Source organism: Cynocephalus volans, chromosome X, assembly GCF_027409185.1.
Source record: "Cynocephalus volans isolate mCynVol1 chromosome X, mCynVol1.pri, whole genome shotgun sequence".
Classification (NCBI taxonomy): domain Eukaryota; kingdom Metazoa; phylum Chordata; class Mammalia; order Dermoptera; family Cynocephalidae; genus Cynocephalus; species Cynocephalus volans.
This window is the reverse complement of record NC_084478.1, coordinates 91,183,822-91,196,995: the sequence shown is the minus strand read 5'-3', so window position 1 is coordinate 91,196,995 and position 13,174 is coordinate 91,183,822. Positions and strand designations below refer to the sequence as shown.

Below are 13,174 nucleotides of genomic sequence, written 5' to 3'. Positions count from 1 at the left end.
TAGCAAGGAAAGACCTGGAAGTCTAAATATTTCCTTTCTTCCAATAATTCTTATGATCAGGTGAATTTGGAGAAGACTTCACTACACTATGTCATTGTGACTATTCTAGCTGGTTCTTTCTCTTTGTAACATTTGGTCAAAAATTATAATTTATATTTGCTTGTCTGTTTATTGTCTATACATTTACTAGATTATAAGGTGTTCTGATTGAGAAGATATGGTATTTTTCTATAGATTTATGACTACCCTGGAGAGACATTTATTATCCAAGAAATGGATTTGGAAAGCAGTTTCTTAATTTTGCACATAAGGAATCTGAGGCCCAGAGTAATAAAATAACTTGCCCATGGGTCATATAAAATTGCTGAAAAGCTAAATATTTTGAAGTAGGGGTGTTCAGTTAGAAATGGAGAAAAAATTACCCTTTACATATTTGATAGCTGGAATGTAAAAGAGGGATTTGAGGTGAAGAGAATCCACAGCAAAGAACTGGAAACAATACCTAGAAGAAATAAGACAATAGACATTGATTCAGTTTGTGAAAGAGCATTTTGAAAAAACTGCCCAAAACTGAACTGGAGAACCTTGCAGAGCGGTATATTCCATATTCCCGAAGTTTTTATGCAAAGATGGATGGAAACCTCAGGCTCTTAATGTATTGTATGATACCCACACACATTGGTATGGGTGATCTTCTTTGCTCAACCTACCTCTTCAAATGTTAATCTCCTCCAGAAACCCCCTCATAGACTTATCTAGGAATAATGTTTTACCAGCTCTCAAGGCATCCGTTAGCCCAGTCAAATTGACACATAAAATTAACCATCACAGGCTGCTATAACAAAATACCATAAACTGGTTGGCTTATAAACAAAAGAAATGTATTTCTCATTGTTCTGGAGGCTGGGAAGTCCAAGATCAAGGTGTTGGCTGATTCAGTATCTGGTAAGGGCCACTTCCTAGACAGCTGTCTTTTTCCTGTAATCTCACATGGCAAAAGAGGTGAGGGATCTCTCCAGGGTCTCTTTTATAAAGGTACTAATCCCATTTATGAGATATCCACCCTCATAACCTAATAACCTCCCAAAACCCCCACCTCCTAATATTGTCACCTTGGGGGGTCAGGATTTCAGCATATTATTTTGGAGGGACACAAATATGCAGACCACAGCAGCTTCTAAGATGAATTCCAACTTCTAAGATTCTGTAAAAATGAAATAAAATTATTAGCATTGTAATTACATATTGAATTATTTTCCCAATGCCTTCCAGTTTTGAGGTGTATCTAAAGAGGAAATATTTTAACCTTATTATGCAATAGAACCTCACATACTTTCAATATTCATATCACATGTTTTACCTTCATCAATGCACATTCTATAATCACTCATTTCTCCCAAGAAGGGTGCAAAAGAGAAAGAAGTTTAAGTTAAATAGCAACTTCTGCTTTCCTTTTTCTTTACTCTTCTCCAGTTTTTATGACCCAAATGCGAAAAGAAGCATCCTAGGGAGACTGGTTTCTTTCTCTTTCTGTTTATACCATCATTTTCATGAGCATTGGTGGCTAGGGTTATTGTAAAAGAAAAGATTCTGCGTTTACAATTTGATAAGCATCAGTATTCACAGATAGGAAATAAATGAAGTACATGATAATTTAAAGGAGTTTTAATAAAAAATTGCAATCCTTTGCTTTTTCAGAGTCAGGCAATCAGTTTTCAATAAGACAATGTAACAGGAAATTGAAATGGATCTGTACTCTTTAAATTAATATTTCTCCTATGGGGGAAGTTAAGCAAAAGTAGGAAAATTAATATCTGTAAATATTTTTCTTTTCGACTGGGTAATTTTCACTTGGGAGTTTACAAAATAATCCATATGTTTCAGCATTCACATTTAGTATTGAATGCTAAATACATCCAAGATACTATATTTCTGGACTTTGAAGGGAAAATGGTCTCCAACAAATATAAAGAAGAATTAGTTTCCTTGGACTGAGTAGTTCTTCTGTTTTGCCCTGCAAATTTAAAAACAAACAAACAAACAAACAAACAAACAAAAACTTACCAAGTATAAAATTAACTTCATTTGTGTTTTTTTTCTTTACATTAGAAAGTATCTAAGGTGGCTTTGTATTTATGTAGGCCTTGTTGTACAGAAGAAATTCTAGCTAGTATAAGAAGAAAGTATCATAATTTAATTTGGAGCTGAAATTATAAAATGTTATTTAATGGCTTTCTACACTGTATGTTTTAAGAATTCTTCCTGCACTTTGTAAATTGGCATGAGAATCTACTTTGTAGATTGGCATGGAAAAACTAGAAAGTTTACAAATTCTGGCCATATAAAATGGGCCTTTCAAAAACTGCATTAGAAACTTGAGAATGAAACTGATTTTAGACTGCTGCTTCCAAAAACATGGAGTAGATGTAATTTTCCCTATTCTTCCCACTAAGTGCAACTAAAATCCCTGGACATTATATAAAAAGCAAACATAAGAAGACTCTGAAAGGTAGAAAGAAGTCACACCTGCTGGGGACCATGGGATTCAAGGAATGACACTCACACAGTGGTGAGTTCCCTGATTTTTCTTTTTGCCTCATATACCCCAGAATAGATATTGGAGAAGATGACAACCCGGAAATATAAATGGGTGCAAAAAAAGAAAAAAAAAAAGTCCTAGTTCTCTAGCCAGAGAACCAGGAAAAGGCAGCTTAGCAAGACAGAAAATATTTAAACTGTAACCTCTCTATCCAAATAACACAGAAAAGAATATACAGGTTGGGGTACAACTAGATGCCTCAAATACTCGCTGATGAGGTGGTGTCAGAGAAGAAAGAGTGGAGAGCTCTTTCCTCTCCCATTCCCCTGCCATGTCAGTGGAAGACTTTTCACCCTCCCCCAACTAGAAGTAATCAGGAGCCCTTCCCCTCTTCTTTGGGGTGTTTTCAGAGGAAGCCTAGTGGAGATCTTGGATTCCAAAACCCAACTAGGAGTAAAAAGAAGCCCGCCCTCAGTGGGTGTCAATGGAGTGGAGAACCTGGATTTTCACCCTCTTGTGACAGTCTCATAAGATTAAATAGATAGGTAGATAGATAGATGTCCTGGAGCAACCACTTAAAAGTTACACAAAGGGATACAGAAAAGTTCTACAGATAAATAAAAACAGAATTATAAAAAATGTTCAAATAACTCACAGAAGTGTGTGGGAGGGGCAGAAACAGAAAAAGACACAAAGAACAATGGAAAGCAACACATAAAATGACATATTTAAGCTTTAGCATATCAATAATTGCATTAAATTTAAATGGTCTAAATTCAAGCACATTGGATTTTAAAGTTGACCCAACACTATGCTGTATACAATAAATTAAAATATAATAATATATGTAAAGTGATAAAAAGTGAAAGGAAAGTAAAAGGATAGAAAATACATGAAGTACAAACTTATTGTATAATGTCCCTCTGTGTCCCTGGTAATTATCTTTGCTCTAAAATCTACTTTACCTGATAGTAATAGACCCACTTCTTTCTTTTGATTCTTGTTTGCATTCTATCTTTTTACTTTTAAATTATATATATCCATGTTATCTTCTAAAAGTTTCATAGTTTAATTTTTTACGTTTACATCTGTGATCTATTTTGAGTTCCATTTTGTATAAGGTGTGAGATGTAGGTTGAGGCCCATTTTTGTTTTCTTATGGATATCCAATCGCTCCAGCATCATTTCTTGAAAAGACTACCCTTCCCTCATTGAATTGCTTTTGCACCTTTGTCAGAAATTAGCTAAGCTGGTTATACTTGTGTGGGATTATTTATGAGTTCTCTATTCTGTTCCATTGATCTATGTCTATCCTTCTGCCAATATCACATAGTCTTGATTACTGTAGGTATATATAATAAGTCTTGAAACTGGGTAGATGGATTCCTTCCTTATTCTTTTTTAACTCATTTCCTTCTCATATGACTTTTAGAATTATCTCATCTATATCTACAAAAAAATCTTGCCAGAATTTTGATAGGAATTATGCTAAACCTGTATATAAATTTGGGGGGAATTTACATCTTTAGTATGTTGAGTCTTTCAATCCATGAACACAATGCCTCTTCATTTGTTTAGAGCTACTTTGATTTCTTTCATCGGTGTTTTGTAGTTTTCAGCATGTAAGTACTGTACATGTTTTGTTTGATTTACTCTTAAGAATTTGATTTTTTTGAGTGATTGAAATAGTATTATAATTTTAACTTCAGTTTCAATGTGTTCATTTTTACTATACAGAAACACAATTGAATTTTTGCACGTTGATCTTGTATCTTGAGAACTTGCTGAATTCATTTCTTAGTTGTACAGTGTTTTTGTAGATTGCTTGGGATTTTCTACATAGGCTATCATGTAATCTGCAAATAGGGAGAGTTTTATTTCTTCCTTTTTGATCGATATATTTTTTATTTCCTTTTCTTAAATTATTGCATGAGCTAGAACCTCCAGTACTGTGCTGATTAAGAGTGGCCAGAGTGGACATCTTGTTTTGTTCCCAATCTTAGGAGGAAATCATTCTGTTTTCCCCCATTGAACATGATGTTAGCTATAGGTTTTGGCAGGTTAGAGATTTCATTTTTGGAGAAGTTTTTAATGATGAATTAAATTTTCTTAATAATTATAGGGCTACTCAAGTAATCTATTTTATTTATTTATTTTTTGAAACATAATTGATTATACATATTTGAGGAGTACAGACCTGAATATCAATACCTGTGCACAATAAATGATGATCAAATCAGGATAATTAGTATGCTCATCTTTACAAAATGCAATCAGCTGAGTTGGTTAGAGTACAGTGTTATAAAACCAAAGTCAAGGGTTCAGATCGCCATACTGGCCAGTTGCCAAAAAAAAAAAAAAAATGAATCCAAGTAACCTATTTTATATTGTGGTGTTTGCACTCTTCAAGGAATTGGTTCATTTCATCTAAATCATCAAATTTGTGTGTGTAGTTGTTTGTAGTATTCCTTTATCACCCTGTCATGGATGCAAATTCTGTAGTGATATTCCCTGGTTCATTCCTGATGTTAGTAACTTGTGAATTCTCTCTTTTTTCATTGCCAGTCTTGCTAGTTGTTTGTCAATTTTACTGTTCTTTCCAATGAACTTACTTTTGAAATCATTTTTAAAAAATTAATATATTTTATTTTTTTAAGTAGTTTTAGGCTTATGCTGAAAAATACCAAGAGGATAGAAATTCAAGCTACAGACTGGGGAAAAAATATTTGCAAATCACATCTGACAAAAAACTCATGTGTAGAATGTATAAAGAATCGCAAAAGTCAACAATGAAAAGAAACAAACACTTCAATTACAAAATGAAGAGTCATGAGAGGATATATGGATGGCAAATAAGCACGGAAAGATGATCAACATCACTAGCCATTAGGGAAATCAAATTAAGAACTCAATGAGCTGTCACAATACACACTAAAACAGCTAAAATAAAAAACAACTGATAATACTAAATACTGGCAAGAATACTGAGAAACTGGATCTCTCATACATTTTTGACAGGAATGTAAAATGGCACAGCTCCTCTGGAAAACAATTTGGCAGTTTCTTTTAAAACATGTGATTACATGACCCAGAAATTGCATTCTTGTGCATTTATCCTAGAGAAATAAAAACTTATGTCTGCACAAAAAACTATAAGTGATTGTTCATAACAGCTTTATGTGAATAGCCAAAAATTGTAAACAATACAAGTGTCCTTCAACAGGTGAATGGTTGAACAAACACTGGTATATGCATATCACAGAATACTACCTAGCAGTAAAAAGGAATGGCTTATTGATACACACAACTTGAATGAATCTCCAGGGAATTATGCTGAGTGAAAAAAGCTGATTGCAAAAGGTCACTTGCTGTATGATTCCATTTATGTGATATTCTCGAAAAGACACAGTTACAGAGGTGGAAAGCAGATTAGTTGTTGCCAGAGATTAGGGACAGTGGGAAGGAAAGTGGTATCGTTTGATAAAGGAACATAGAACTATAAACACACGTTGTACAATATCAATTTCCTGTTTTTGATATTGTACTATAATCATGTAAGACTTGAGTTGGAGGAAATGGAGTGAAGAATACACAAGCCCTATCTTTGAGATTTCCTGTGCCTCTAAAATATTCCAGTGTGAAAAGTTTTAAAAATTGGTTCTAAATCCAACAAAAATGAAAATTTAAAATCTTTGAAATATCAAGGTAACCATTATGAAGCCAAAGTCAATAGAGGGCACATTTTCACCTAGAACTAGCAAGATCAAAAATGTGATACGAACTACAGTTACAGCTGTATGCCTAGCTCCTTTTAGAAAAAGAACCAATGTATTTTTCTTTTGAAAGACTTGGTGAATTGTTTTCTCTGGAAACAAAAACAAAAACAGTAACAAAAGCAAGCTGTAATAGACTTCATGTTGCTTGAAAGTATGAATATTTAGATAAATATCCTCTTTCAGCTAATAAAATATATTAAAGACTTTTTTTAGCTTACTGACATAATAAAAATGTCATTATTTTATGTAACTATTTATTCTTTTTAATCATTTTATGCAGCATCCATTCATTATTTTAATGACTATAACATCTGAGTTTTCTATGTTTACAAAACTTCCTCTTGTATTTCTCTCGTAAAGACTTGGATTGGGAATCGAAGAAGGAAATATCGTTTAATGGGGATTGAAGTTCCACCTCCAAGAGGAGGCCCTGCTGATTTCTCTGAGCAGTCTGAGTCTGGTTCTTTGTCTGCACTCACACCAGGAGAGGAAGCTGGGCCTGAAGTAGGAGAGGATAATGACAGAAATGATGAAGCATCCATCTGTTTGTCTGAAGGAAGCTCTCAAGGTACTTTATATGCCGCACCTCCTAATAACAACCTTTGTAAATTTGATGCATCATTTACTTGCTTTTCAGCTCACTGCACTTCAACTCTAGAATCTTCAAAACATTTGGCCAAGCATTTGAAAAGAAATAGATTTATTTTTAATGCCTCCACCTAAACCGTCTCCCACATCAAGTCATCACAAGGAACATTCATCTACCACAATAATGATCTCCCACATTTAGAAATGTTGGTTATTACAACAATTAATTCATAAATCACAACTAAGTAAATAATTATCTTTTTCTTATTGGAATTCTAGTCAATTTAGGTTAGAGCATCATAAACATCTGTTAGGAAAGAGAGTATGGCACAATGTGACGAACACCTGGCTAGTAGTCAGGCAAGTACAAGTCCTAGCTTTTTCACTACCTATTTAATGACTTCAGACAAAGCATTTAATTCATTGAGATTTAGCTTTTTATCTGCAAAAGAGAATGAGACTAGATCATCTTTATAATACCTCTCAATGTTTCCCTAAATGAGAATTCAAATAATACCATAAAATTATACCTTTCGTCCATGAGAAGTATATTTCATTTGTCTTCCAGTATAGAAACAGGTCTCTCCTGACACCTGTTTTACGAACATTTTTAAGATTTAATTTACCTATTATAAAATCTATTCATTGTAAATGTAGAGTTCAATGATTTTTACAAAATTTTATGGAGTTGTGCAACCATCACTAAAATCCAATTTTAGATCATTTTCATCACTCGGAAAACTCCTTTGACCCTATTTGCAGTCAATCCTTTCTTTCACCTTCAGCTGTAGGCAACCACTAATCTGCTTTCTGACTATCTAAGCTTTTCTTTCTTGGGCATTTTATATAAATAGAATTATGCATTATATAGTCTTTTTGCATCTGTGATTGAGAAACAGAGAAAATCATGCATTTGATCATTTTGTTTGTTTTTGTTTTACTGAGTCCTGTTCGGAATGTTAACACTCTATTTTCCAGTTTATTTTTTGCCTCTTACTTTTTTTTATGGTGCTTTCTGGTATCAGAATTTTTGTTTGTAATTTTTAAATTATTTTTTATTGTGTTAAAATTTATATAACATATTATTTGCCATTTTAACCATTTTAAAACATACAATTGGATGGAATTAATTGCATTCACAATGCCTTGTGACCGTCACCTCTATCTATTTTCAAAACTTTTTTGTCATTTTAAACATAAACTCTGTGCTCATTAAGCAATAACTTCCCATTATTCTTTCCCCTCAGTTTCTGGTAACCTCTAGTCTATTTCTGTCTCTGAATTATTTTTTTCTATTTAATTTATTTTTTCTTAATTGACCTATGATAATTGTATATATTTATGGAGTACGATGTGATATTTGGGTACATTTACACACTGTGCAATAATCATATTAGGGTAATTAGCATATCCATCACCTCAAACATTGGTCACATTTTTTTTGTTGGGAATATTCAACATCCTCTATGTTGTTGGCTGTAGTCTCCCTACAGTACTACAGAACAATAGATCTTATTCTTCCTATCTAGCTACAATTTTGTAATCTTCATGTTGTCAAATCTACTTTGTCAACAGAATTTTTGTTTGTCAATTTTCTTGTCCAATATTTTCTTTTATGGTTTCTGACTTTGAGGTCAGACTGTAGAGTCCTTCCTTGTACTGCAATTATGTAAATATACCCCTGTACTTTTTTCCCCTCTATTTTATTAGGGTATTGTTCACATATGGTAAAATTCAATAATCTTAAGTATACAGTTTAATGAATTTTTGGAATTGTACACAAGCATGTGACCGCCACCACAATCAATTGTATTGCATACTAAAATTTGTGAAGAGTGTAGGTTGTAGGTGGTCTTACCACACACACACTCAAGGTAACTATATAAGAAAATGGATATGTTAATTTGCTATATGGTAGCAATCATTTCACTATGTATATGAATATTAAGACATCGTGTTGTACACCTTAAATATATATAATGAAAAATATATGGGACAGTCCTCCTCCAAAAAGTTTCCTCATGCACCTTTGTACTTAATTCTCCCTCCAACCCCTGACCTCAAGCAACTACTCATTTGCTTTCTGTCACTATGGTTTTTTTTTTTTCTAGAATTTCATATAAATAGAATTTTATGGTATGCAGTTTTTTATGTTTGACTTCTTGTATGTAGCATAGTGTTTTTCAGATTCATCCATATCCTTGTATGTGTCAATAGTTCTCTCATTTCGATTGCAAAGAAGCATTTCTTAGTGTACCTGTGCCTGAATTTTGTATTCATGTACCAGCTATTGGACATTTGGGTTGCTTCCAAGTTTTGGTTATTATGAATAATAGCAAAGGCCTTGCATTTTGGCTTATTTTTAGCACTACACACCGTGTCGATGACCTTGAAGATCTTAGTTTGTATTATTTAGAAATTGAGAAGTGGAAAATAGCTTTGCTTTAAACAAACTCATCATTGATATTGCTAAAACGATTGCAGGCACAGGAAAGTTAATTTCTTTGGGTTTTATGATCCTTCTCAAGTTCAATGGCCAACATGATTAGTTGGGAAATCATTCATTCATCCAACAGATGTTTATTGAGCACTTTTTTCTTTTTTTTTTTTTTAGAAAACTCAGTCAACTTTATTCTAAATATTCTATTGAATGAAAGCATCATAATTTTGTAAGAATTTTTTTTGTATTTTTATGGTTTCATTTTTACAATTTGATATTTATTTCACCTAGAATTGATTTTGCTTTAAGATGTGTGAGAAAAATACCCAATTTTATTTTTCCAAATGTTTAATCTGCTGTACCTACACTATTTGTTGAATACTTTTTCTAGTGAGTTTAAGTGTAGTTTTTTATCAAATATACATACATATATATGCATGTTTACATATATACATACACAGGTGCAGACATAAACGTGGTTTAAACTCTGCACCTCCTGTTATATTACATTGATCTGCTTATTTACAACTATGGCTTTATAAAATGTCTCAATATCTGGTAGGACTCTCATTATCATTATTCTTCTCTTGTAGCACATTGATTCTACTAGATGAACTTTAGAATTATTTAGTCATACATTTTTCCCAATCCCCCCCCAAATTTATTCAAGATTTTTATTGTCATTACATTAAATGGATAAGATATTGTAGGAAGATAAATTCAATTTTGCACGTATTGCATTTTAGATGATGGCAGGACACCCAAGTAGAGCTTTCCAGTAGGCCCTTGGATAATAAAGGTTTGGAACTCAGAAGAGGGCTTAAGACATGAAAATAAATATGGAAGTTACCTATATTGAGGCCAAAAATATCTAGCCATGGAAATAGGAGACTTAGTTAAGTGAGAAAAGAAAAACAAAAAAGGACAATGGACAAGAACTGTGTGTTGAGAAATATTCAGATTTGAAAGCTGAAGGAGGGGGAAAAAGCCATTGAAGAAACTTTCCGAAGCAGGAGAACTAGGGAAGTATGCTATTACTAAAACCAAGGAAAGAGGGAGATTTCAGAGTGAAGACAGGTCGTTATTTCAGTGGTCTCATAGAGACTGAGTAATAAGAAGAATGAGAAGCTATTGAATTGGGTGTTTGAGAGGTTCTTTGAAAAAGCAATTAACTGCATGGAGTGGGGGAGGCAAGCAGATTGCAGTAGAATGACTAATGAAAGGGAAAGAAAAGCTGTTAGTACTGAGAGGGCCATTTATTTTAAGACCAGGTGTTTGAAAGGTTATGTGAATATTCAATTCTCTCTTTCTCTTCCTATCTCTGTCTCTCTCTCAACATTTGTTATGGATATTGATGAAGATGATAACAGAATTTAGTGTACAGAAAAACTGTGAGGCAGATTTTAAAACCATCAAGAAAAAAGCATTGCACCATTTCCATTAAGCCATTTTGTCGTCTGTTAATCTTTACAAAATTGTGTGTGCCTGCCTGGAGATGCTTGGATATTCCCAGGGATTTGTGAATGGATCTTTAAAGCCTGATGACTGGCAGTTAGTTGGGGGATAGTGGAGAAATACGGATTTGCGTGTTTCTGTGGGTGGGTAGGAGAGTTGCAAGGAAATATTCTAATAAAGGAAAGTACAGAAGCCCCTAAATGGAGTTTCATAACCCAGATTCCCACTTCCCCACCTGAAAGAGAATTTTAGAAAATAAGTAGTTAACAGAAAAAAAGTGAAAGTTAATTTTAAAGGTCACTTTAACGGTCTACTTTTAATGGACCACTGACTGCTCCTACACTGGCATCCTTTGTCATTTAATAACATGTTCTCTTAGACAGCTGGCATAGTAATCAAGACCTAAAGAGAAAAAAAGAGGGAGAGAATTTAATGCATGAATGAAAAAACACTTGATGAGAAGTGCAATTGTCTAGAATTTCTCTTGGCGTCTTATTTTTCAAAGCTGCATGGTAACCTTTTCATTCTCATCAGAAATTGCAACAGAAAAGCATAAGAGCATTTTCAAACACTGAAAAGAGCCCCTTTTTTGTACAGTTTTCTCTTCCTCATTTTGCTGATGGAGAATACTAATCTGATTGGTCCTACTGTGTGATCCTTTTGTAATGATTCAGTGAATCATATCATATGGCCTAGATTAAAGTCATATCTTTAAAATATACTAACCATATTCTTTTTCAGTTTATAAAAATGTAGTTAAGTGTATGTCCACTTTGGTATTTTTATTAATTACATCTTAGAGATATAGAGACAATAATCAGAAAAGCTGACCATACTATTTCAAAAACCTAACTAGACTTCAGAATCCTTATAATATGGCTGTTGATTCAATAGGGTTAGAATCTTTTAAATGTCTAAGAAGGGAAAAAATATCTTTCAGTCAGGGCTTACATGTTACATGTTTAAAAAATCAATTGAAAATCATATTAAAATTTTCTAGAAAAATCTGTACCAACAAAAACAAGGATTATTTTTTAAAACACAGTTAGTGGGAGGTTTAACCAGAGTCAACAGAAAGTGCTGCTTATGTTTTAGCAGTTTCAACTCCATTCTTTTGTTGCTGAGAAGGTAGATAGTTTCCTGATACAGAGCTTCTGTCTTACCTCTAACTTCCACCTTCTACCTCCCACCTTCCCCGTTCTCATTTTCTTTCCTTTCCCCTGTGTGGGGGTGAAGAGAAAGGAGGTGTGGTTGGAATTGATAAAGAAAAAGCTCCTTGGGTTCACCCCTCCCACAACTGCCAACTCTAGCAAAAGTAACAGTTGGATGAATGAGCTCCTTAATTTCAAGCTCTCTGTCTACCAAAATAAATGTATGGTTGAGCAATTCTAACGATTTTTACTATTCGGAAAAGCAAAAAGTATGTGAGCAATTAACATATATAACATTAAACTTTACAGGAAACCCTCTTTTTCAGCTGTATCTATTATGCAGGTGTGTACCTGAAAGATAACTGTGCTTACAGTTACTTAATGTGAGCATATAGCCACCAGATAGAGAGCCCTCTAGAGCTTTCACTGATTAGTAATTCTACTTATTTGTTTATTTTCCTATTAGTAGAGCTGCTTTTCTTGAGGAATTACCAGATACATTGACAGTATTTAGCTTTCAAACTTTCACTAATGTCGAAGCTATCTGTAAGCAAAAGAAAACATGATATTCAACTGTGTCACTTCACACCCGTTTATTTTAGAAATCCTCTAAATAGTTTTATTTAAACCTTTTAAAATAATGAAACCATGTATGAATATGTTACCAGTAAAGCAGAACTGTGAACAAAGTTATGAGCCAGTGAGAACAGGAATAAAAGGCAAACCTGCAAGGAATGGTATCAGTAATGTTCTTGTTGAGGAATAATTATAACCCGTCTTTCTGAGGCCACCAGCTCGGTAATAATACCAGCTCTGCAACTAAAGCTGATGACACATTTCCCTCCTTTCACTTCATTTAGTTGCTGATCACATAGGACTTGAAACGCCCATGATTTCAAATGTCTAAATAATGAATAGGTAAAGTTTCCTCTATCTAAGAACGATTCTTTTTTAAAAATTTAATTTGACCTTTTTTTCTTAGATTCCGCATATAAGTGAGATCATGTAATATTTTTCTTTTTGTGTCCAGTTTATTTAACCTAGCATAATGTCCTCCAGGTCCATCCACGCTGTGGCAAATGGCAGGGGGGAGAAAAGGTCAAATATAGAGAGAATAAAACAGTGGCTACCAGAGTCAGGGTGGAAGGCAGGAAATGCGGAGATGTAAGTCAACGAATACAAAGTTGCAAATACGTAGGATGAATAAGTCGAAAAATCTAATGCA

General features: G+C 33.6%; 1 protein-coding gene across 1 annotated transcript in view; it reads left to right on the top strand.

Moving 5' to 3' along the window:
- Positions 1-13,174, top strand: part of HDX (highly divergent homeobox) — a 150,932-nt gene that overhangs the window by 116,333 nt on the left and 21,425 nt on the right. The window contains exon 5 of the mRNA XM_063084379.1: positions 6,676-6,883. Within this exon, the coding sequence (XP_062940449.1) occupies positions 6,676-6,883 (208 nt within the window). The remainder of the gene's footprint in view (positions 1-6,675; positions 6,884-13,174) is intronic.